The sequence below is a fragment of the Saccopteryx leptura genome, chromosome 3, assembly GCF_036850995.1.
Source record: "Saccopteryx leptura isolate mSacLep1 chromosome 3, mSacLep1_pri_phased_curated, whole genome shotgun sequence".
Taxonomy (NCBI): Eukaryota; Metazoa; Chordata; class Mammalia; order Chiroptera; family Emballonuridae; genus Saccopteryx; species Saccopteryx leptura.
In genome coordinates, this window is record NC_089505.1 from 89,461,363 (window position 1) to 89,485,899 (window position 24,537).

The 24,537-nt window shown below is 54.9% G+C and overlaps 1 protein-coding gene across 4 annotated transcripts in view; it reads left to right on the forward strand.

Moving 5' to 3' along the window:
* SPSB1 (splA/ryanodine receptor domain and SOCS box containing 1) overlaps window positions 1-24,537 on the forward strand; it is a 69,412-nt gene that overhangs the window by 39,083 nt on the left and 5,792 nt on the right. For 2 of the 4 annotated variants that reach the window (XM_066374976.1, XM_066374980.1), the window contains exon 2: window positions 18,999-19,808. In XM_066374976.1, the coding sequence (XP_066231073.1) occupies window positions 19,115-19,808 (694 nt within the window). In that variant the 5' untranslated portion in view covers window positions 18,999-19,114. Of the gene's footprint in view, window positions 1-683; window positions 786-10,627; window positions 10,698-18,998; window positions 19,809-24,537 lie in introns of those variants that run through there. The other 2 variants (XM_066374977.1, XM_066374978.1) reach the window with 2 other exon arrangements.

The window sequence follows — 24,537 nt, forward strand, 5'->3', positions numbered from 1 at the left end:
GTGCCATCCTGGCCATCACCTGCCAGCTCCGGCCGGAAGGAGCCTGGTGAACAGGGCGTCTCATCATTTGCTGGTGAGTTTCTGTTCAGTTCATGACAAGTGCTTGGGGGCAGGAAAGTTGTCCGTTGCTGGAAGAGGTGCTCAAGGGAGGCTAAGGGAGCCAGCCTCTTCTGCATCTGTCCTGCGGACCGGGATGGAGTCTGCGAGGGTGGTGCCTCCACGCCCGTCCACCTGTCATTTTGAGAAACGACTTAGTGGCTATTATGGGTGCAGGGTTCCACCTCGCATCTGCCTGGGCCTGGCCCATTTGTGACTTCCAGCCTTACTTCTCCGGGCGTCCTGAGTGGTTTGGGGGGGGGGGGCTGGGTCCCAGGGACATGCAGCAGCAGAGGAAAGGACTGGTTACAAATGGCCTCCCATCAGCCTACAGCCTCCCTTCTGGAGGGCTTTAAAAACTGGCCAGCTATTACCTTGTAATTGTTCCCAGCAGCGAGGAGCCAGTCCATGAGGAGCAGGAGCGGCTCCAGGGTTTGTTTTGCCTTCTGTGTTCTCCGGGCCAGTGGTAACCAAGGGCCGCTTCCCCTTGGTGACGGAGGAGCTCACTCAGGCCAGGGCTGATCCAGCCCCAGCGAGGGAGGTCGGGGGACCCGGCAGGGCCCGGCAGCCGGCAGAGAGGGTGCCGGTGCTGCCTTCAGTGCCCCCCATCTGAGGACTGAGGGCTTCTCTCTCGGCACTTACCCCAGGCACTGGCCCCCCCTAAACCTTCCAGAGCTCCAGATCCCCGGGTAGGTGTCTGGGAGACCGTGGGGCCACTCGCCAGCAGGCCGTGGGGGGTGGGTCTCAGGCAGGGCTGTGGACCTCAGCCAGGATGGGACTCAGGACCATGAGTGACCTTCATTCTATAGTCTGGCAAGACCAGGGTCCTGGTAATTCTGGGGAGAGTTGTGGGGAGGAGATGTGCTGAGGAACACCTCAGTCATGGACCAGGGAAGGCGCTGTGGCCTAGAGGGCCAGACAGGTCCTGGATGGATGGATGGGGGGTGGGGGATGTTGAAGTGAAAGGAACGGCGTTACGACAGGTGTGGGCATGAGAAAGCGTGAGACTCCTGGGAATGGCAAGGTTAGAGGGCTAGGTGGTCAGTCGGAAATATTGGAGGCGCAGATGGAACTGAGGGGGCTTGTCAGGGGCTCGGAAGTGAGCAGAGGGAACCCGTCCCGACCTGTGAGCAGGGGAGGGCCCTGGATGTGTGTTTGCCATACATAACCTTAGGCGTTCTTGACTCTGAGCAACCGAGGCCTTCTAGAAAGGCAAGGAATCCACGGTGCCCCCACTCTTGTAGGTCTGGACAGGAGGACGGGGCCCCAGCAGGGCTCTGCCTGTTAAGCTTGTCGGCTTCTAGGTTCGGTTTGTTATGAGTCAGTTATGTTTCAGGGCTGGTTTTCCTGGAGAGGGATGAACACTCCTCTGTTTCTCTCTCTCTGGTGTGTGTTTCCTCCAGGCCTCCACTTCGCGGGGGGGGGGGGGGGCACGCACCATGGCCCCCACCCGCCTGGGCACACACGTCACCTGGGTGCCTGGCCACAGTGCCGTTCTGCGTCAGTCAGCTGGGAAAGGGTCTGGGACTCTGCCTTCCCAGCAAGCTCCCAGGCGATGCCTGAGCTGGGCCCGGGGGCCAGATGCAGGGCATGCAGGGTGACTGGCTCGCTCACCCCTGAAGTGACTGCTTCTCAAGGAAGGAGTTGGACCATTCTGCAATGCGGGATCTTAGTCCTGTCTGGTTTTCCATTTGGGGGCCTGGAGAGGGGGTGCTGTCAATCAAGAGAGACGGGATATCTGGGTGGGGGGCTGGGACATGGCGCGCGGGGGGGGGGGGGGGGTACCGCCTGAGCTCCGCTGTCGACTTTCACACGGATTCCTTCCATCGGCCCAGCTGCCGAAACTATTAAACCTCAGTGATTCATTGTAGTGCATTTCAAGGGAAGGCGTTGTGTTACGAAAACGTGGGTCCCAGCGGCTTGTTTTGTTGGCAGGTCTTGCTGCCTCAGCAGAAAAGAGGCGCTTTTGATATGGGAACGGAAACTTGGGACAGCGTTAGAAACACTCAGCGTGCTCGGTGCAGGGGACCTGTGGTCTCCCTCCAGCTACGGAAACTCACTGCCCGGGGCTGGCTGCAGCATGCGGGGCCGGGAGGGGTCCCCACACCTGGCTCTGTGGTCTGGGCTGCCCGGGGCTGTGACGAGGCAGGCCTTATTTGACGGTGAAGAGTGTGGGACGTGGCCCCTGCTCCGCATTTCGCCTGTGAAGGTCGCCTGGTTTTATTTCAGGAAAAGTCCAGCTTGCAAAGGAAATACCTGTGTAACACAGTCTGCCTGACGTTGCGGGGCCGCCCTGCTGAAGCGAGCATGTGAAATGTGCATTTATTTGTAGCCCCCACGTGTACCGGGGTCCGGGGGGGGGGGGGGAGTCTGGACTGGCTTACGTTTCCAAAGCTGGGCTGACAGGTTTGTGGGACAAGCAGGTGCCTTCGTTCTTGCCCCTGCCCTCGGCCCTGACTGCCATCCTGGACAGGGCCGTTCAATGGATCTTGGTCCTATTTCCCCTTTTTAACACTTCCCCTTTCTTCCTTTTGTGTTCTCCAATGTGACAGTGGGACAGACTCACCCAAGATCAAAGTTGCTTCCCTGAGAGACTTTTCTAGACATGGGGTTGGGGGTGGGGGTGGGGCGGGGGTCATGGGGGAGGCCAAACCACTGCTGTGGAGAGCTTCCCATGGAGGCCTCTCTGTCACCATTAATGAGCGGGGACACCCCCTTCTTTGTGGAGACTGCTGAATCTGGGCTGAGGAGTGGGTGTCAGGGTTTGCATGACCGCGTTCCGCCACTGAGAAGCTACCGGAGACCCCCTTCTCATGGAACCAACCGCCCCTCCCTCCTTTCCTTCTCCTCAGACCACTGAATGACAAATACATCACCAGTGTTGGCTCTTTGTTACCGTATTTTTTGTTCCATAAGAAGCACCTGACCATAAGACACACCTAGGGTTTTAAGGAGGAAAATAAGAAAAAAATATTCCAAACCAAATGGTGTGTTAAAATACTCAATAAAATATACCACAATAATATGTATTTCAACAATGTAAACTCAACAGCAGTATTAAGAACCATTAGCACTGTTATGAACAAATGAGAAGAGACTTTAAAGTTCAAATACTCTTCTACTTGTCCGGGAACCCACAGCAGCTAAAAAACAAAAAACAAAACAAAACATTTGCTTCATAAGACGCACGGGCATATTCCCCTCCACTTTGGGGGAAAAAGGTGCATCTTATGGAATGAAAAATACGGTAAGTGCTAAGCTTTCCACAGGCTTCTCATTTAATCCTTAAAGCCAACCAGCGACATCCACCCTCATTTCAATGGACACAGAATCTGAGGCTCAGAGACCCCGGAGTACTTGCCCAGGGTGGTTCAGCTTGTGGAGCTGACATTTAAGCCCAGGAGGCCCAACTCCAGACTGCATGTGTCTCCTCTACCTTGGTAGGATAGGCACTTAGTAAACGAGTGGCCCTTGATCGCCCTGTTCTAGCTTCAAGTCTTGGATAGCGGTAGCAGGGCTGCTCAGATGAGGACCCTAAGGGGGTAGGACAGTCAGGTGTGCTAAAGGTTGTGTTCACCTCTGACCGCAGCAAATGGGAGGTACAGAGCCAGAGCTCGGAATCGGCCAGTGGCCCTCATGACTTGCACCTCTCGCTATGTAGCCCAATTTCTGCTGTCTCCGCAGGGGTAGACCTAACAGGAGCTAGAGTTCTTGGGCCCATGGATTAGGCCGTCATCTTCCTGGACTCTGTGTCTGTGTCCTCACTCATTGTCACCTTTCTTAAGCAGCCCTTTCCTTAGGCAGGTGTGCCGTCCCTGACTGCATCATAGCTAGTTTTGGTGACAGTCCCAAGTCCTGGCTTTCTTGCCACCCCCAGCCCAAGGTGCATTGCAGCACTAATCCCTAGCTGTTCACCCTACGTCCACTCTGGCTGCCAAAGCCCCGAGGGAGTATGTTGGAACAGAAGTCAGACCGCGTCCTCTGCCTACTCAAAGCCCTCTGCTGGATTCTCGTCACACTGAAGACAAAATCCAGCCCTCTCTGGCCCACAGGCCTGGTGTGCCTGCCCTCTGCATGCTCTCTTCCTGTCTCCTCCCCCCAGCCTCCCCGTCCTCTGTTCTCCCAGCATGCCAAGCGCACTCCCACCTCAGCAGAAAAGAGGCGCACATCCTGTTCCCTTTGAATAGTCCCACGCTTTTCTCCCTCCCTTCATCCAGGTCTCTGTTTGTGTATCAGTGGATCAAAGAAGCCTTTCCTTGCAAAGCCCGCCCTCCCTGTCCCTCCCATCACTTGTTTTATCCTCACTTCTTGGCTTCATTTTTCTTTGACACTACGTGACTCTATTTTAGATATTCATTCTTTGCTTATTTATTGAGCACCTACTATGTTCCAGGCACTGCTCTAGGCTTTGGGGCTTCCACAGTGAACCCAACAGATAAACATCTCTGCCCTTGAAGCTTGCATTCATTGTTCAAATGAGTGTTACCTTTCTCCCACACCGGACTTCATACTCCATGAGGGTAGCAGGGTCTACCTGTGTGTCTATAACAGGTGCCCAGCGAATATTTGTAGAATGAATTCCAGCCCTAAGTCACCTCATTTGGACTTGGGTGTTTTCCAAGTGCTTGCCAGGTGAACACGGACAGACCACCTCTCAGGTTGGATCGTTCCTGCAGGTGCTCACGACCCTATTGATTTTGTCGGTTCCCACCAGTTTCCAGCCAGGGGGAGATGCTTTCTAGCAGGGTAGGCGGGACACTACCCTTACTTTCCTAAACACCCGCCACATGGAGCCCTCAGTTTGCAGTCATCCATTTTATTCAGTTTCCCGGGGACAAAGGAACAAAGAAGGAGTCTTGGGAAGCCCATGCTAGCCCTCTGGGGCTTAGCAGGTGCTTGTGGGATGGGTGAGTAGGCAACAGAAACTTATTTGGGTACCTAATATATATATACATACACACATAGGCCTTGAGCATGGTCATTTTGCACCAACTTTTCGTGTTTTACATGAGTGAGCATTGCCAGAAAGTGTCTGTGGGAGTTGGTGGCACCTGGCGTGAGAAGCATGGGTCACTCCAGGTCTGTGAGTGACAGTCTCGGTGAGAACGCAGAACTCAACCCATTAGACAGGTTTCTTCCATGTGGCAACACATCCAGTCAAACGGTGCATTAACCTAGCCAAAGCCCCATGCTGTGGCGTCATAGGTGACAGTCAGGCACCAGCTTCTTAGACACGGGGGAGTGGGTGGGGTCTGAGGGCTGCAATGACTTCCTGATAGCACCAAGTGGGGCCTTGGCCATTTGGAGCGGCCTCGGGCTGTTGGCCTGCTCTGTGGAAAAGCAGGACCTGGGAACCCTAGCACGTCTCTCTCCTCGTCCCGCCTCGCTTGTTCCCAGGGTGGGGAGAGTGTCCTCACGCGTGATCCACTGTGACATCGGTTCTTCCATGTCCTCATCCTCAGGCCCGCCGCCCTTGTGCGTGCTGGCCATCCTCTCCGACACCACATTCTGGGTGCGGGCGTGGAGCAGCAGGCACGCATTCCTGATTCCTCCAGGGAAACGCTCTCTACAGGTGCCGTCTCCAGGCTGTGCGGTTGCCAAACCACAGCCCTGCGCTTTTTCCTCAGGAGGGAGGGAAAGGGGGCAGGCAGCGGGGCGCAGCGACTCAGCCCTGGAAGGCTTGCTGTAACCCCACATATGAATATCGTTAGCCCTGTCCCCGCGTGTCTCCCTGGCGAACAGGCCTGGCTCCGCCCGCCCGCTCCCGGCAGCCTCAGCGCCTCTCTCAGCTCTTCCTCCTCTTCCCACCCCCGCCTCCTGCCAGGTGGGCTTTGAGAAGGAAAGAGGACATCTTTCACCTATTTGCGATCGTTTTTATTTGTCGAGGTGAAATTCACATAATATCACATGAACGTTTTATTTAAAGAGGACAATTCAGCGGCATTTAGTACATTTCACGGTATTGCGCAACTGCTACCTCAGTGGAGCTCTGGAACCTGTGCGTCCCCCTCCCCCAACGCCCCAGACACACGCTGGCCCGTTAGCATCACTTGCCACTCCTTCCTCTCCTGGCCCTTGGCTTCTAGCCAACACTCATCCGCTTCCTATCTCTGTGGATTTACCTAGTCTGGTTATTTCACATAATCATACAAGACATGCCTGACCAGATGGTGGCACAGTGGATAGAGAGTTGGCCTGGGATGCTGAGGACCCAGGTTTGAAACCCTGAGGTCGCTGGCGTGAGAGTGGCCTCATCGGTTTGAGCAAGGGGTCATAGGCTGGTTGCTGGCTTAAGCAAGGGGTCACTGTCTTGGCTGCAGCCGCCCCCCCTCCCTGCCCCCAGTCAAGGCACATATGAGGAAGCAGTCAATGAACTAAAGTTGCAACTACAAATTAATGCTTCTCAGCTCTCTCCCTTCCTGTCTGTCTCTCTCTCTCACTCTTACCAAAAAAAAAAAATATATTTATATATATATATATAAATAATATGTGACCTTTTACATCTGGCCTTTTTCACTCAGCATCCAGTTTTTGAGGTCGACCTACGTTGTAGTGTGTATCTGTAATTCATGTTTTTGTGTGGTGGAACCGTATTCCATTGTGTGTGTGGTCTACAGTTTGGGTACCCATTTCATCCAATGATGGATGTCTAAGTTCATTCATTTATGTTGGGGTTTTTTTTTTGTAATAATAATAAAATGATGGTAAGGAAATTTGAAAGAAAGGGAGAAAGGGAAAGTCATAAGCTCATCACACTAAAGACAGAGACATTTCCATTTTTCTGGGTTTCTTTTCATCTCTTTTCTCACTTAGGCCTGTATAAGTGTTCTCTAGATTTTACTCTCAGGACAGATAACAGTGGCGTCCTTCAGTTCCCTGTACGTAGCAAACCTTTTCCTTTGCCCCTGGTACAGCGATTCTTCCAGCCAGCGCCTTTGAGGGCTGTCCTCAGCTCCACACATATGCCAGCTGGGGACGTCTCTCCCTGCCTCCTTGCCTTGCCCCCCGCATGACCAGCTGGTGCCATGGGAACATGGCACCCAGACCCTTCCACTCGCCTGGAAGTTCGGGATGATTTTCTTGAACTCACCAAGGTCGTCCCTTCTCCACTTGTCAGCCCAAGTGTTCAGGACTTTCCTGGTTGACTGGATTGGAGGAGGAAAGGCCAGCAGCGTAGATGAGGATGTTCCTGTGGAGCCACATGGCTTCAACAGGATGTTTAAGTCCCTTTTGCAACTGGCCTGTGAGGCCGGGATTTGCCTCTCCCTTGGCCTCCCCTTGAGTTCCGAGAATACCCCCAGGGAGTGGTGATTAGGTTGCACTAGGAAACACGCTGCCCAATTCCTCTTAGAATCCTTTCCAAGTTCTTTGGCTGCGGTCCACTCGGGCCCAGTTGACAAACCTTCAGTCCAAGGCAATGTGAGCCATCAGCCCGCCAAGGGTCAGTTTGAAGACCAGGAAACCTGGTGGTGGGTTACTGTGACCTTTGATTTCCTTCTGCTAAAAATGGAGAGTGAGATGGGGGTGCTGAGGTCCAAGATTTTAAGGGTGATACAAGGATTGGTGCCCGTGAACTACATGAGAAGAAACTGCCCTGGGGCCGTCCTGTTACAGAGAAACTCGCACACACGGCCGTAGTCACAAACAATCTAGAGGTCCATCTGTAAGAGAAAGTTCTAGGAATTATGGCAACGGAATATTGTACAACAACTGACACGTGAAATTGACCTGAGTGCTAATATACATTGCTCACAGAAATTAGGGATCAGGGAATGTGCAGATGCTCCAGTACTTTCAGCCTTTTGTATGGTGCATTTTTACCAATGAAATAAAAGTTGGTTTTGCATCTCATTTGGATAATCAAACAACTTTCTTTGACTTGTCATTTGCTTTCCTGATGTTCTTGTTTAATAGAAAAAATCAAATGCTTCTTTTTTTATCACTTCATATTCATTTTGAAATATCCCCTAATTTTTGCGAGCAGTATATTATGACTTAGGAAACGCAAACTGGGAAGCGTTTTGTGTGGGAGATCTTTGCATCTGCACTTGTGTATACACCAGAGTCGGGGCACGGAGGTGGGGACTTTATACATTGTGGATTGAGCTTTCATATGAGCATAGATAACATTTGAAATATTTTGGCCCTGGCCGGTTAGCTAGTCCTTTAGAGCAGGGGTCAGGAACCTATGGCTCGCGAGCCAGATGTGGCTCTTTGATGGCTACATCTGGCTCACAGACAAATCTTTAATTAAAGAAATAATAATGTTAAAAATATAAAACATTCTCATATATTACAATCCATTCATTTCCTATTGCTCATGTTCATGGTTGCGGGTGGCTGGAGCCAATCACAGCTGTCCTCCGGGACAACACCAAATTTTTATTGGATAATGCGTAAAGTACGTGGGTCGTTGTATGGCTCTCACGGAATTACATTTTAAAATATGTGGCGTTCATGGCTCTTTCAGCCAGAAAGGTTACTGACTTGCTTTAGAGCATCATCCTGAAGCGACAAGGTTGCAGGTTCGATCCCTGGTCAGGGCACATAGAGGAAGCAACCAATGAATGCACAACTAAGTGGAACAACAAATGAATGCTTCCCTTCCCCCTCCCCTTTTTCTCTTTTCCTCTCTTTGGCTCTTTCAACATCAATCAGTAAATAAAAAATTAAGCTCTAACCAGATAGCTCAGTTGGTTGGAGCGTCATCCAGAAGCACAGAGGTTGCCAGTTCGATTCCTGGTCAGGGAACGTACAGGAACAACTTGATAATGTTCCTGTCTCTGTCTTTCTCAGAAAAAAAGAAAAAGAAAAGAAATATTTCAAATCAAGATGGTTATCAATCCAAGCCTGACGTTCTCAGTTCTCATTTAATATGGCTTTGAGATTTCAAATGTTGTGCTAGAATCCTATTTCCCTGGAGGGCTCATTAGGCTGCGGACTGCTGGGCCCCACCCAGAGTTTCTGATTCAGTAGGTCAGGGTGGGGCGGGAGCACGTGCAACTCTGACAGCTGATCTGCTGGTCCCTGGGGCCTCGCATGAGAACCGCTCCTGCAAACCTAATTTCAGGAGAACATCCCTGTAGCCTCTTCCCCCTGTAGAAAGTTTATGAGACTTCTGCCCCTGCTATGGACCTAAAAGGGTTATTTAACCGGGGAGTTCTCAAGTTGTGCGTCCACAGGCAGCTTTACTGGAGCTGTGGCCTCCCATGGGGCTTCCTGTCCCCCCTCCACCCCGGTGGAAGGATGCCTGCAGGACTCTCCCTTCCTGAGACATCCCTGCAAGGTGGGGCTGGGCTCCTCGGGCCACCTTGGGAGACCTGACCCTGTGCCTGCCTGAGCATTCCCTGGCTCATCCTTGCAGGTGTCCACTAGTGTTAAAAGGAGGCAGGAGGGGGCAGGGAGTATCGTGCATTAATTAACACCTGGAGTGAGCAGGGGAGACTGCCCAGTTTCCTGGGTGACTGCAGGCGTCTGCCCCTAACCAGCTTGTCCCCGAGCCTTTCCCCTTGGGCTCCCATGGGCTCTCCCCATGGAGGTGGCCGTGGCCTGCCTTGCTGCCCCCCTTTCTGTGGGGACCCCCAGCTCCTCCGTGGAGCAGGCAGGTCCAGTGAAATGGACTCCCATCCCCAGGCTGGGCAAGGTCAGAGGCCCACAATCTAGATTTCATTCCCACTGCCACTTGAAAGTATGTCTGCCACTGTGTTGGTGGACTTTCTGGAAGGTCACTGTGTGTCATTGTGTGTCACTGACGTCCCTCCAAGAACAGGGCTGCTCGTCTGACTAAAGCACGGGCTGTTCCCATCACAGCCTTGGCCAGGCCGCAGCCATGACTCTTTGTTTTAATTTTTAGTCTCTGTATGAATGTCACGCCACTTTCCCAGGGGCACGGCTCAACTGATTTGAGTCCTTTCTGAAAGTGCCGTGAGTAATCTGGTTCCTTCTGTAGGTGTTTACGGCAGGTGCATTGGTCTTTTGAGGTCAGAGGCTAGAGTTCTGGACCGACCGTGTGGGATTTTTCTCTCCAGAATCACTCGTCAGAACTTTCCAGAGAGGTCCAATACTTATTGTTGATTTTAGGGGTCGGGACTTACTTTTGTACCCTTGCTGGAGCAAGAACACAGCTCAGTGGACAAGTGGGATGGGTCAGGGGATTGTAACCATATGGCACTGGTCCCGCCGTGGGCAGCACCTTCGCCAGCGGGTTCTGTGACCAGGCTTGCACAGACACGCCCTGAGCGCTCCCACGCCTCAGCATGTTGGCGAGCCGTGGCTCCCGGGAGCCTAGAACCCTAACGAGCAGGCAGACCAGGCTGCAGAGGTTGCGTTCTGCTATAATCACAGATCGCCCGCCTGGGGCAGCTTCTCTTGCAAAATCCCGTGTGCGTGTGTGTATGTGTGTGTGAGAGAGAGAGAGAGAGAGGCGGGGCAGCGGAGGGAGGCAGCACGTTTGATCTTCAGGTGAAAGGAGGCTTTATAAATAGGTCACCTTGTTCCACATCCTGAATTTCATTCTTTCCCCGTCTTGGGTCAAAACAATGGTTTTACTGTTCTGGGGTCAGTCGGACAGACGCACTGAGGGGGAACCGAGCTGAAAGGAGGTGAGTGTCTGCCTCCTCGGCGTGTCTCCTACCCCCATCCTTACTCTATCCATTTGTCACCCGTCACCTTGGATGTGGTTGCCCATACCAACCGAGAGTGCTTGCTGCTGGTTCAGTGAACTTTCTCTTAGCAGAACAAAAGGATAATTTTTAGTAGGGGTGGGACTTGGGGAGGGGGGGAATTGGTCTGCAAGGGTCTCTTTTTGAAAGGCGAACTGCAGAGTTGTGGCTTCAGTCGAAGGGACAGTGTGATGTACCAGGGAGGTGCTGAGGCTGCTGTCTTATCTGAGCCCATGGTTGAAATCCTTGCCCTTCCCCGGTCACCGGCCTCCTCCATCTTCCTTCCTCACCTGGCCTTGCAGATTTCCCAACTTGTTCTTTTCTTGCTCAGGGCCGGCGGAGACGGACCGCTATCCCATATCTACAGGGCAAATTAAAATTTGTGACTTAGAAACAGTGTAAGGGGACATCTTAGGAGAAATCATGGTAGGAATAATGTCCCTCTTTGGGATGGTCCCAGAGCTCCAGCTGGGAATTGTCACCTTTGGTTTAAATGCCCTTGTCAACTCTGGATTCAATGTGGATCTCGGTGGGTAAATTAAACGTATACCCTGTGCCTGATTAAAAGAAATGGCACACATGGAGAGCCTTTAGGAACTACTATACTTTGGGAACAACTTGTTCTTGTGAATGTAGTGTGTGGAATCGGTATTTTTCAGCCATTTATTCTTTTGTGTGTGCTTAAAAATCATTTTCAAGACAATGCAAGTAATATATGCGTCTTAAAAAGTTTCGGCTCAGAAGCTGTTAAAAGTGAACTGTCCCCCCCCCCCAGCCCCGCCCTCCATGATTAACCACTGGGAAAGTTTTGGTGTCTATTCTTCCAGACCCCTCCCTTTGTCCGCATTCTTCCTGACCTGTCCCTTTGCCCCCAAACAGATAAAGGCGCACAGAGAGAATCTTTTTAAAATTTCATTCTTGCAGAAATGGGGTCATGCTCCGCATATTGTTCTCCGATCTGCTTTTGAAAATGTAACAGCATCACGTTACATTGTGTGTTCAGTCGGCACATCCACATCCGAGGGGCGGCCTCCCCCAGGCTGCTGGAGGGCATGGTCCAGTGTCTTTGTCCGTGTGTCCCTGTGCAGGACGGTGGGGTTTCGTGGACCCTGGACAAGTGGTTGGCGGGTAATTGCTGGGTGTTTTACACTGGGGTGGCACCTGCAAGCCAAGAAGCATGTCCCAGGTTGGGGGTCTGTCAGTGTGTCTCGGACACACACCGACTCCTGTACCTGAGTGGCATCCCCACATCCTCTCGTTCCCCCAACCCCCCCGACCTTTTTTAACTCCATGTACCCCGCGTCGCTTGTCCCCTCTCACCGGCAGTACTCAACCAGCATCACTTTCCTCCGTGACTCCTGACTCATGTAGTGAAAACAGTGGGTGTCTCCAATAGGTGTCTCCACTCACATGCCCAGGAGACATGGCCGTGGGTGTGCCCATTCCCTCGCCCCTTCAGAGAGAATCTCGGCCTTAGATCATTAAAGGTGTGCCCCAGGTCTCGGCCTCCTACACAGTGAGCTGGGGGTGCCTCTGGCTCCGCCTCACCGTCAAGGGGTCCGAATCTGGTTCTGGGCGCCCCTCCCTACGCCTCCATCAGTTCTATCTCAGGCTGCCTTCCACCTAAGGGCATGGAGGATCCCAGTGGAGGAGCCTGAGAGACCAGAGGGAAAATGGTTTGTGGGGTTCCGCTCGTCCCTTCCGTGGAGAGCCGTGGCTCCCAACAAATCCTCTTGAAGTGGGCTTTTGGGATGGGAGCACATTGTCCGAGTCAGCAGTGGGAGGCAGTGGCTTTGGGGTGTGCATCCGCATAGCACCCCCACCCCCCTACCCCCGAGGTCCACCTAGAGCTCCATGATGGACAGGTGGCTCTGGTGGGTGCAGGGACACCGAGTGGGAGGCTTCTGCCCCATGGAGTGTCCAAGAGGCACATGAACTGCAGAGGGTCCGCAGTGAGCCATGAACTGGCTTTTGACCCAGTACAGATGATGTGTGTGTGTGTGGCATTGCGGGGAGTGGGGGTGGGGTCAGCGGTTCTTAGTGGGGGGAGGAGGGCGTTCCACCAGGTCAAACCCTAGGACTTAGTGGAATCTGGCCTGATAACAGATCTCCCGTTCCCCCCTTTCCCAGAGCTTTTGATCTCATTTACTCTATTGTAAATGCAAAATCTTGAAGCCTGCCAAGCTTCTCGTGTGTGTGTGTGTGTGTGTGTGTGTGTGTGTACATGCACGCATGCACACTCATGCCCTCTGTGTCCCTCCTCAGGGTGAGATGAGTCAAGGCCAGTGTGCAGCACAGTTGTCCCTGTGCTATGGCTATGACTCCTGCTTCCCTTGTGCCTTGTGTGGTCCTTTCCACCCCCACCCCCACCCCCACCCCTAACCCCTCACTTCCCCAGCCCAGCTCTCCAGTGCATGAGAGGGGACATTCACAGCCATGTGCTTGGCTTTGACCTTGGTGACAGGTCCTCCTCTCTTTGTCCCCATGGCATACTGGAGTCAGTGCTTGGCCAGGCTGGGATTGGGCGGAGGGACACGTCTGAGCTGTGACCAGAGGAGCAGGGGGAAGTGAAGAGGCTGACCTCACAAGCACGCTCAGCCTCGGTGTCCCCACAGCCACTGCTCATCCGCGTGGGGACAGGGAGAAGGCATACAGTGATGGGGTGGGTGAGCGGTCTGCCTGCCACTCGGAGGAATGGGGGGAGGAAGCCGTGCACATGGCACTTCCCGGGCAATATCGGGCAGCTGCCTCTGCACACACAGGTTCTAGAAGTTAGACCCCAACTAAGATGCAGTTGTGTGTTATGATGCACACTCTCCGATGGTTATGTAGAGAGTGTCCTTTCTCTTGTACACTTCTCAACCGGTCCTTTTATGGCTACTTTTTTCTTTGTCCCTTTTTGATCTTTAACCTGATTTTACCTGTAAAAAAATACTGCTAATTTATATGTATACATTTATGTGTACACACATGTTCTTCCTCCTGGTTGAAGTACTCATCCTACCACATTTGAGCATGCAGACGAGGGTGACAGCCTACCCCCCATGGCATACTGGGGTCAGTGGCTAACTCCCCAAGTGTGTGACTCCTGCTGGCCTGTTCCCTCTCACCCCTTCCCTGGGCCTGACGTTGGTCTTCAGAAGCACCAGGTGCTGGAACCCTGTTTATGACAACCTGCCCTGCAGCCCTGGGGACTGTGGGCAATGGGAACAGTATGTTATTTGGGTGATCAGAGAGGTTGGTGAGGTAGGAATTTGTTTGCCTTGAGGGTTGGCTTGAGATAGCCTGAGGAGGAACAGGCCGGTACAGTCTTGGGGACACTGTGGTTAACATGTGACGTGCTTTCTTCATCAGTCCGGATGCTGCAGCAGCTGGCGCAAGGGTGTGTGTGTGTGTGTGTGTGTGTGTGTGTGTGTGTGTGTGTGTGTGTGGCCGAAGCTGTGCGTGCCTGACAGGTGGGTGGTGGCGGCAGCAGCAGGGCCAGCTCTGTTCCCACCCCTCCCATTCCAGCCCTGCAAGGCAATATTTGGACATACCCTGCCCACCCTCTGTGGCTTTGCTTCTCCTGCATGGGGACAAGGGCTGGGTCCTCCCACCTGGTGGGAGACTATAAGGATGTGGCAAGCTATCCCAGGTCCTGACACTCCTGTGGTAACCCTAGGCCCTGCAAGGCCTGGGCATCTGCAGTTGTTTCTTGGACTGGCAGGGAAGGAGGCTCTGCTTCTCCCGTTCCCTACCTGAAATTTGGTGCCCACTGGGGACTCCTTCCTTGGGTCAGTGTTAACAGGAGCTTTACAGACCAAACCAGAGTCTATCACTCGGCCCTTGTGGGTGATGTGACCCCCACGCTGCACCCACCTCCAGCTCCATGTTGATTCTGACAAGACCATTAGCAGTTTTGCGTGGGTTTAGAACAGGCATCAGCCAACTATGGCTCCTGGATCACATCTAACTGTCTGTTTTTTGTAAATAAAGTTTTATTGGAACCTAGCCACATCCGTTCATTTATATATTGTCTGGGAAGCCTAGAATACTTACTGTCGAGCAAGTTTGCCAACCCCTGGCTTAGAAAGGACCTTAAACTTGATCTTTTCTAGCTCAGCATTGTAAGCACTTGGGTCTTAGCCCAAAGACAGCGTCCATCTGCAGAAGCAGGTGCAGTGACCAAGAAGATGGATAACAGTAGTCTTTGTTCAGTATATGGAGCGCAGTCTGGGGGAGGGGTGACATTGCCAGTTGTAGCAGTCCCCTCTGGAACACTGTCTCACTTGAGTGTGGTGTGAGCATGGGACACCCATCTTACAGAGCAGCAAACAGAAGCGCAGAAAAGCTAAGGGCTAGTCCTAGGCAGTGGCCCGCACCACTGTTTCTATGCGTGAGTCTCCCCCAGGACTGGAAGCCCCAGGAGCTGGGCTGGTGGAGGGCAGCAGAGTGTGTGGGGGGGGGAGCATGGGGGAAGGAAGCATCCTGCCAGGCGGCAGTTCCTGAGGAGGGGGTCAGTGGAGCTCCTGGGGGACACGCAGAGGGCAGATCACATTTTAAAACCGATGGAAAGAGGAGGGTGGCTGGGTAGCTTCCGTGGCCTTGTGAGGATGTGGCTAGGTGTGGACAACAGGGGGGAGCTGAGAAGGAAATGGCTTTAACCACGGCCGGGACACAGGGTGGGGACCGGCGGGTGACAGGCAAGTCAAGGGTAGACCTAGGGTTGCCACAGTGATTGACCACCTAGGAGGTGACTCAGAAGAAGGCAGGATGGCCCAGCCGCAGCAGAGTAGGTGGCCCACACGTCCTGCCTAGGCCCTGGGGTGCCCTGTATGGGAGTTGACCCGTGATGCTGCAAGCACCTTTGTCGGCTCTTCCTCCCAGAGTCCCTCCACTCAAGGTTGTGTGGTCCAGGGGCAGGAAGGGGCCCTTCCTACAGGTTGGTTCCTAACATGGGGGCCCAGGAGGGTAGGAGCTGAGCACAAGAGCGGGTTCAGTGGACTTGCTTGGCATCTGGCCTCAAAGGCAGCAGAATCTCAGAGCGGGAAGAGCTTGTGGAGCTGACCTGGATGGACAGATGACCGCCCCTGTGAAGTCACGCTGTCTTTTCTAGCCGCTCATTCTGACCTTGCTGCCACCAGGTGCCTTCTCGCATCTGTCTTACTCTCTCCCATGGCAGCCGTGGCAGCAGAGACCCTCAGACTGGCTCGGGTGGCCAGCAGTGCACCACCTGTTCTTGTGAGTGAAGTTTCGTTAGCACTCGGCCTTGCTCATTTTTGTATGCCCGCCTGTGGCTGCCCTCATGCCACAGGGCAGCGGTGAGTAGTTGCATGGAGACTGGCCCACAACACCTACAGCATTTACTGTCTAGAACAACGTCACAGAGAAAGCTGATCCCTGCTCTGGCTCAAGTAGGAGTTATAAGTGTGAATAGGCCCACTGGCCTGAGTTCTCTCCTTCCCTCCCTCCCTCCCTCCCTCCCTCCCTCCCTCCCTCCCTCCCTCCCTCCCTCTCTCCTTTCCTCCCTCCTTATCTCCTTGTTTCCCTCCTTATCTCCTTGTTTCCCTCCCTCCTTTTCCCTCTCTCTTCCTCTCCCTCCCTCCTTCCCTCTCTCTCTCTCCCTTCCCTTCCTTCCTCCCTCCCTCTCCCTCCCTCCCTCTCTCCCCCTTGTTTCCCTCTTCCCTTCATCTCTCCCTTTCTCACCTCCACCCCATCTTCTCGCCCCCCTTCCCACCTGTCATCCTCCCAGTTATGACCCTTCTCCATTCCCACCCATTTCTCTACAAGCATTTTAGATGAACGTGTTAGAAGGACTTCTCCCCACTGGCTTCCTCTCTCACAGCCCCGCCTTCCCCACGTCTCCACCCCCACCCAGCCTCCTCCTCACTTTTCCTGCCTGTCCCCATGGGTGGGGGCGGGGTCTTCTGTGCACTGAGATTCTGGGGGTCCTTCCTGCAGTGATGACAGGGCTAAGGAAAGGGCAGTGGCTGCTCTGCTCCAAGAAGCAGTCAGATGAACTGTCCTAGGAAGTCAACTTTCTCCTTGTCCTCCCAGAGAGCAGACCTGTGTCCCGACCAGGTCCTGCACAGAGAGGTCACTGGGCACCTGCCAGAGGGGGGTATCCAGACAGAGGTGGTTGTGGGTACTTCTGAGAACTGCCTTGAACCCACCTCCCCCAACTCAGAAGGATGCTCGGAGGGAGGTCAGGGAGGCGTCCGGCAGGCGAGGACCACCTTTCCACGCCCAACCTCGGGCTCTCCCACCCTCGCAGGGCCCGGCAAACAGCCCCTAAAGTCACGGATGCCCCCACAGCACGGCTGTAAGGGGAGCCCTGGAGATGTCCGTGGCTCTCAGGGGTCAATGGGACTGAAAGCTTGAACGGGGATTGTCCTGGGATATCCAGGACATGAGGTCCCAATACCCACAGAACCTTCTAGAACCAGGGTGATCCCCTACCTGCAGACGGACAGCTCAGCTCTGTCCTAGCTTTGCAGCCATTTGACACAAAGGGTCCCCCAGCCTGTCTGTGAAGAAACAGCTCAACCTCAGGGAGCGAGGAAGCCCTCTGTTCCCACCAGAAGGGGAGGATGAGAAGCATGACCTGCCCACTGAGATAAGGCGTTCTGGGGCCAAGCGTTCCCACAGGGGGACGTATGTTCTGTCCACAGCCGCTCTCCAGGAGGCCTGAAGACATTGTCTCATAGGGTCTCTTCCCAGAAGAGGGCCAGCCCCGGGCCAGCTGGAAGACCTAAGGGAACACCCAGCCCCTCCACATGTCCCTGCCCTCCTCTGTCCCTGCTGGCTCCACGTGCACCCAGGGAGGACGGTGGTCCCAGGTCTCTGTCCTTGCGTCCCAGCTGGTACTCTGTCCTTGCTTCCACGGGGGAAAAGCTCTATGCCAGCTGCAGAGGGGAGCCCCGCAGCGCCCCGCCCCTGGCTCCTTTGTTTTCTCTTTGTCTCCAGGACCTTAGTGCTGCTTAGAGCGACCCGTGTGACACTTTTCCCAGCCGCCAGGCACCCGTGGCCTCTGGCCCAGGCTCCTCTGCAGACTTGTCTGGTTACATCTGTATAGCCAGGAGCCTGTCTTCTTTCTCCCTTGTCTGGTCGGTCCTGTGAGCCCGTCTCCCACACCGGGCAGCCACGAGTCCCTTCGCAGGCCCGGAGTGATTACAGGACACCAAAGTGGCTTGTTGCTTTTCCTTATTCAAGGTGGGCACTGGTGACAGGAACGACCGGCGTGGTGAGGGTCCTCTCAGCCCCACATTGTAGCCCCTCCTCCTGATGTAACCCCCTGTGATGGAGAGGACAGCACAGATGCAATGAGGCTTCTCCTCCTACCCCGCGGCCCCGTCCTCCCTTAAACGGGCCAACAGGTGGTGAAGCCGGAGCGGGAGTGAGGTGTCTTGGAGTCAGACTTCCTCCACAGATGGGACCCCAAGGAACCAAACATTGGCTTCTGGTCGAAGGAAAAAGTGGTGGTCATCCCAGTGTTGATCCAGAACTTCCTGGGGGTGAGAGGGTGACTGTCTCCATGCCCACCTGACTTAGGGACTGGCTCAGGCACCCCAGTCTAGGCACGGTGTGGGACGCGGGGCACTCCAGGGAGGTAGCTGCAGCCTCGGGGCCCACCAAGCCAGCGGCCCCTGGGGCCTTCCAGCTGAGTACACTCGCTGACCTAGAGTTAGCGGTCAGCTTGCTGCCTCCCCCAGGGTTCCTGTCCCTGCTGTGAGCCCGAGGTGGCCTGTCTGAGGTGGCTATGCTGGAAAGGAGAGGAACGGCTGGGAGGGGGCATCTGCAAGCGTTGCTGCCGCCTCTCCGGGCTCTGCCTTCTCTCTCGGGGCAGCAGGCATAGGAGGTGCTCCCCCTTGCTTGGACCAGGGAAGATGCCCACCGCACAGGCTGATTGCGGGCCCTGTGCCAACTTGGCCTTCTGCCCTGAGAAACCACGAGTAGGCATGTGGTGCTCTGCCACGGGGGAGCATAATGCCAGCCCCCCAGCCTACCTCTCTCCACACCGACTGCTGGGCGGGTGACCTCTCTCCCATATGATGACACAGCTGTGGGGACAGAGCAGGGTTTTCTTCCGTGCCAAGGCCGCGGCCTCCCTCGTATCGGCTGTGATGGGAGCCCAGAAGCCAGGCTGCTGAGACGTGTCTGTGGTCGGCCTGTTTCTATGAACCTCGCGCTCCTAGTTAACTTTCTGCCCTTGCCCCCACACCCCCGCTGACCCAGCCTCCTATTTTTCTTTCCGTCCATTAGGCAGCACTGACCGCTCTACGCCTGGTCGAGGCCGCCCAGCAGCCCTCAGGAGAAGAGGCCCCGCCATTGCTGAGTTTGCCTGGGGAGTCAGTGACGAGCTGACACCGGAGGTGAACATGGGTCAGAAGGTCACGGGAGGGATCAAGACTGTGGACATGCGGGACCCCACGTACCGGCCCTTGAAGCAGGAGCTCCAGGGCCTGGACTACTGCAAGCCCACCCGCCTGGACCTGCTGCTGGACATGCCCCCCGTGTCCTACGATGTGCAGCTGCTCCACTCGTGGAACAATAATGACCGCTCGCTCAACGTCTTTGTGAAGGAGGACGACAAGCTCATCTTTCACCGGCATCCGGTGGCCCAGAGCACGGACGCCATCAGGGGCAAAGTCGGGTACACGCGGGGGCTGCACGTGTGGCAGATCACGTGGGCCATGAGGCAGCGGGGCACGCACGCTGTGGTGGGGGTGGCGACAGCCGACGCCCCCCTGCACTCCGTCGGGTATACGACCCTCGTGGGGAACAACCATGAGTCCTGGGGCTGGGACTTGGGGCGCAACAGGCTCTACCATGATGGCAAAAACCAGCCCAGCAAAACCTACCCGGCCTTTCTGGAGCCGGATGAGACGTTCATTGTTCCTGACTCATTCCTGGTGGCCCTGGACATGGACGACGGGACCCTGAGCTTCATTGTGGACGGACAGTACATGGGCGTGGCTTTTCGGGGACTCAAGGGCAAAAAACTGTATCCCGTTGTGAGTGCCGTCTGGGGCCACTGTGAGATCCGCATGCGCTACTTGAATGGACTTGACCGTAAGTGTCCTCTACACTGTCCAAGGTGGCACTCTCCCCAGATTCCATGTCCCTGGGGTCCTGGGCAGGCCTGGCCAGAAGTTTGTGTAGTCATTGGAATTAAAATGTCTTTGAATAGACACCCCAGCACGTTCAGATCCTCAGAGGCGACTCTTGCCTGCCTCTGGTTATATGAAAAATTCTACCTGAAGTCTGCCAGATAATATAACAGCACCTCGTAGACGAATGAACTGGTGGTTGGATAGATAGACGGGTGGATGGTTGGGTGGATGGATGGATGGATGGATGGATAGATGGATGATGGATGGATGGTGGATGAATAGATGGATGATAGATGGATGAGTAGATGAATGAAGAGATGGGTGAGTGGATGAATGAATGAGTAGATGAATGAGTAGATGGGTAGGTGGATGGATGGATGGTGAGTAAATGAATAAATAACTGGAGTGATGGTCTTTGACAGATACGGTTCGTTTCTCATTGACCTGCCTTCAGGTTTGATCTGCAATTGACCAAGTTCTAGCACCGTAGCCAGCGTATTGTTGAGGTGGGTCTGCAGCCTTGGCGGTAGTAGGTCCCGTCACAGAACTGTAAGCTGGTGGCCTCTCTCGCTCATTAGACAGGTTTAGGGTCTTTCTCTCCTGGTGCTGGATGCTCCAAGTAGGCTCCTTTGAGACATAGTTCCCTGAGAGAGGCGTGTTCACCCTTGAGGTCAAGAGGCCTCTAGAAAGGAGAACATGGGTTAGAAACAGACCGAGTCAGCAAAAATTTCCACCTGTCCCTTTGGGAAAAAGAGTGGCCTTTCTCAGACCTTGTGTGAAAATTACTCTCCTGTGATGGCGCTGTCCCAGTTTGGGAAGCGGAGGACTTTGTGGCTGCCCGGCTGGGCCCCCACGGTGGCAGGTCCTGGAACTTGGGAGCCGTCCACCCCCAGGCTTGACTCTCACTCTTTCCTGAGTCCCTCCTGCCACCTGCAAATCTCCCCTTGTAAAGGGGGGTGGGCCAGAAAGCTTCGTCCACCCAGGCGCTGGCCATCGTTGAGGAATTGTTTGGCCCGGCACACTGAGATCTAACCCCCGCCACAGGGCAGCGAGGGCAGGAGGCCCTGCCAGGTGTCAGGGGCACAGATGCTTACTTGGGCCTTGCAGTGTCCAGCCCTTCAGGTTTGAGGGGATGGGGTAATGCGCTTGGGAGTGGGTTGTTGAGAACACCCGGTGAGCTGGACCCTGGTGGAGACTGGACGTGTGCCTGTGGCCTGAACCCACCTCCAACTGCCTTGTTTATCGGTGAGGACTCCCCTGCCCTCCATCCCAGAGTCATAACGCCAGGCATTGCTTCCTGCCTCCCCCAGTTCTGGGCAGACACGGGTGGCCCCGCTCTGCATGGGGTTGACTTGGAGGGAACCCAGTGGGGAACCCTGAGTGTGCTGCAGCGTCCTCAGCCCGCGGCATGTGTGGGGAGTAGGATGGGGCGCCGTGCGTCAGAACTGCCAGCCCCGGCCTACCTACTGACGCCTCAGCTCCATATTGAGAGAGCGTCCCTGTGTCCTCGAAGGGTCACTCTGGCTGCTGTGTAGAAGTGGACGTTAGTGGAGGAAGAATGGCCACTGGGAGGCCAGGGAGGAGCTATGACAGCTGTCCAGGGGAGCGGTGATGGGGGCCAGGGCTCACTCGACATGTCCAGGTGGTTCTATAAGTCTGGAGACAGAGTCCAGGTCAATGGTCAGTGGGGGAGTCGTCTAGGGCTGGATGATGTCTAGAGCTGTGGCCACTGGGTGAGATGGCCTGGGGTGGGGGGCGCGAGGGCTAAGGCCAAGCCCTAGGGCACATCAGTGCTGTGAGGTCAGGTGGTGGACGAGGGGGAGCGGAGGGGAGTGGCCATGGGGCCGGAGGGGAGAGCGGTGTCCTGAACACCAAACAAAGGAAGGACTTCAAGAAGGACAAAGTAATGCTAGATCAAATAGGTTGATGGCTGAGAACTTCCCCTCAACTCTGGCCACGGGGTGATCACTGGAGACCTTGATGAGAGGCATCTGGGTGGGGTGGGGTGGGGTCAAAAGCCTGATTGAGTGCTGGTTCAGAGAGGAGCAAGAAGGGCGGTGTGTGCGTTTCCTGGAAGGCAGGAGCATCTGAACACCAGCTGGGCGGCTGAAAACAACAGAAATGTATCTCCCACAGTTCTGCAGGCCAGAGGTCTGAGATCAAGGTGTCGGCAGGGTCAGTTCCTTCTGAGGGCTCCAAGGAGACTCCGTCCCATGCTTCCTCCTGGCTCCTGCTGGTTGCCAGCAGTCCTTGGCTTATAGGCGCATCATTCATTCTTTGCCTCTTTAGACACGTGGCCTTCTCCTCTGTGCCTCTCCTCTTCTTATAAGGGCATCAGCTATTGGATTCAGGGCCACCCTACTCTCCAGTGTGACCTCATCTTAACTAATTACACCTGCAAATATTCTGTTTCCAATAGAGTCACATTCTGAGGTTCCAGTCAGTCTTGAACTGGGGGGCGGGGGGGGGGGCAGGACACTAGTCCACCCTCTACACATGTAGAGACAGTGAATATAGACCAAGACAGGCCCTCCTCATGCCACTGCCTGGGGGTGGGGGGAACAGCCCAGCACTCAGATGGTAGGGTGCCCATCAGATGAGGTCAGAGGGTGCCCAAGTCCTCTGCCCAGAAGGCTTTGCTTTACCTCCCAAGGCAGCTGAGGAAGTTGGACTGTCACAGCCAGACTGGGTCTGGGGTCTGCCCAGGGAGCAGGTTGTAACAGGTGGAAGCTCTGGCCGGGTTTTCTAGGTGTCAGGCTTTACACTCAAAGGTGTGGAGGTAGTTCTGATCCCTTACTGCTCCGAGGCGTCTGGGGATTGGCCGCACCACCCCACCCCACCCCAGCCGCCAGGTCCTCACATCAGTAGGTAACAGCTGTTTGCAGAGCAGGTCAGCCAGAGTCGCCCACGTGTGCACGCTCCCTGGGCACTGCCACAGGTGTTTTGTTCTCCTAGCCCACCTTCCCTTGCAGACCGGGCAGACCCTCCCTGACAGAGTCCCTGTCCCGTGCTGGGCCAAAGGGGTGGGTATCCCTGTGTGACCTCCCCCATCATCCAGGCAGCTCCGACCACAGGCCACTTGTTCTGATTCCTCCTCGGGGCCTGAGACCTCTGGGGCCAAGGCTGCAACCAGAGGGGTTGCTCTGTCGTCTCCCCGTTTCCTGAGGAGGAGGGGTGGAGAGGGCCATTGTGCTGAGAGAGCCCGGCTTGGGCCCCAGGACTGCCTGCCACCCTCCCTGTAGGTGCAGACAGAAAAGGCCTATTTGCAAGCAGCAGACCACGGTCACCCAGGAGAGAGTCCCTGACCCGTGAGTGCCCTCTGCCCCCACTGGGAGCAGGCATGTCCGCTGAGGAAGCATTTTCCCTGAGTTAGACATTTTCGAGTTCTCCCTTTTCCGGCGCCCAGATAAGTCCTCTGCGGTTTGCCGCGGTTGCGGGTTCAGCCAGGGCGCAGCTCCTTTCCTTGGGAGCCTTTCAACTCAGTGACCTCCTGGTGTCCTCCTGGGGTGCCTCACTGATGGTGGCCCCTTCCAGGACCTTCATTCCGGCTGGGTCACAGGATGACCCTCTCTGGGGAGATTGACCACCCCACCCTGCAGGGGCTTCTTTCTGGGGAAAAAGGCCATGTGGGAAGAAGGGGTTGTTCTAGACCCCCTGCCCAGCAAAAGGCTGGTCACACAGGGACAGTGGGCTCTCAGTTGAGAGGCAGGTGACTAAGGGTGCCATACCACCTGGCTGGATGTCAGGCATTCTTCCCCAGTTGGCAAAGACAAGGGGTTAGTGTTCTGCTTTTTTGCTTTTTTTTTTTTGTAAGAACTGCTTAATATAAAGGGAAATGCACACCGATGCAGGGATGGCAGTCCCACCACAACTTTCTAGAATCCATCTCGTGGAGCACCATTATCAGCACTGCTTGCTGGCGTAAGCACGAGTCCAGTGATGGGTGGAGAAGGTGAGGGTGAGGACATGGCTGAATCCAGGGCACTTCCTGACATGAGACATTGGCCTTTGACCCCACGCACCCGAAGCTCATTCACTTAGCCCACGAACTAGATACTGCCTCTGTCTCTGGTGTTCAAGTTGGGCTGCAGTTTCTCAGAGGACTCCGAGAGCCACAGGCTGCGGTGCTGGGGCCACACGTGTCCAAAGAGGCCACCAGGTACTCGGTTCTCCCAGAAATGCGGAACTTGGCCTGTGAACTCTCCAGTTCCTCAACCTTCTGCTCCTATAAATAGCGCCTGATTCACTTCCTGATTTCTGTGCTGTGCTCTGGGCGCCTCCCCCTCTCATTCATATAAACTATGTAAATGAGCGAGCCATCTGGGTTTCCCCAGAGATGGCAGAGCGGCCAGGAGTCATCGGATAAACTCTGCCTTCTCTGTTGGGGAACTTCCTCAGGGGCATCAAAGTGGGCACCCAGCTTTGTGAATAGAGGTGGCTACAGAGCTCACAGCCCCCAGTAGGAAGTATTGAGGTGGAGGGAGGAGTTTCTTGGGTCCTATTAGCAACCAACCAAAACCCGTGGGACAGACATTTCCCACGCAGTGCCCACATGTGTTTCTGTGGCCGGCGCCCTCTTGGTCTGCCTGGCCTTTGAAAAGCAATCTGACCATGGCCTGTGCCTCGTCATTCGGCTCCTGCAAGGTCAGCGGGGGTGGGGGGAGGCCTCTTTGTATACTTAAGGTTCC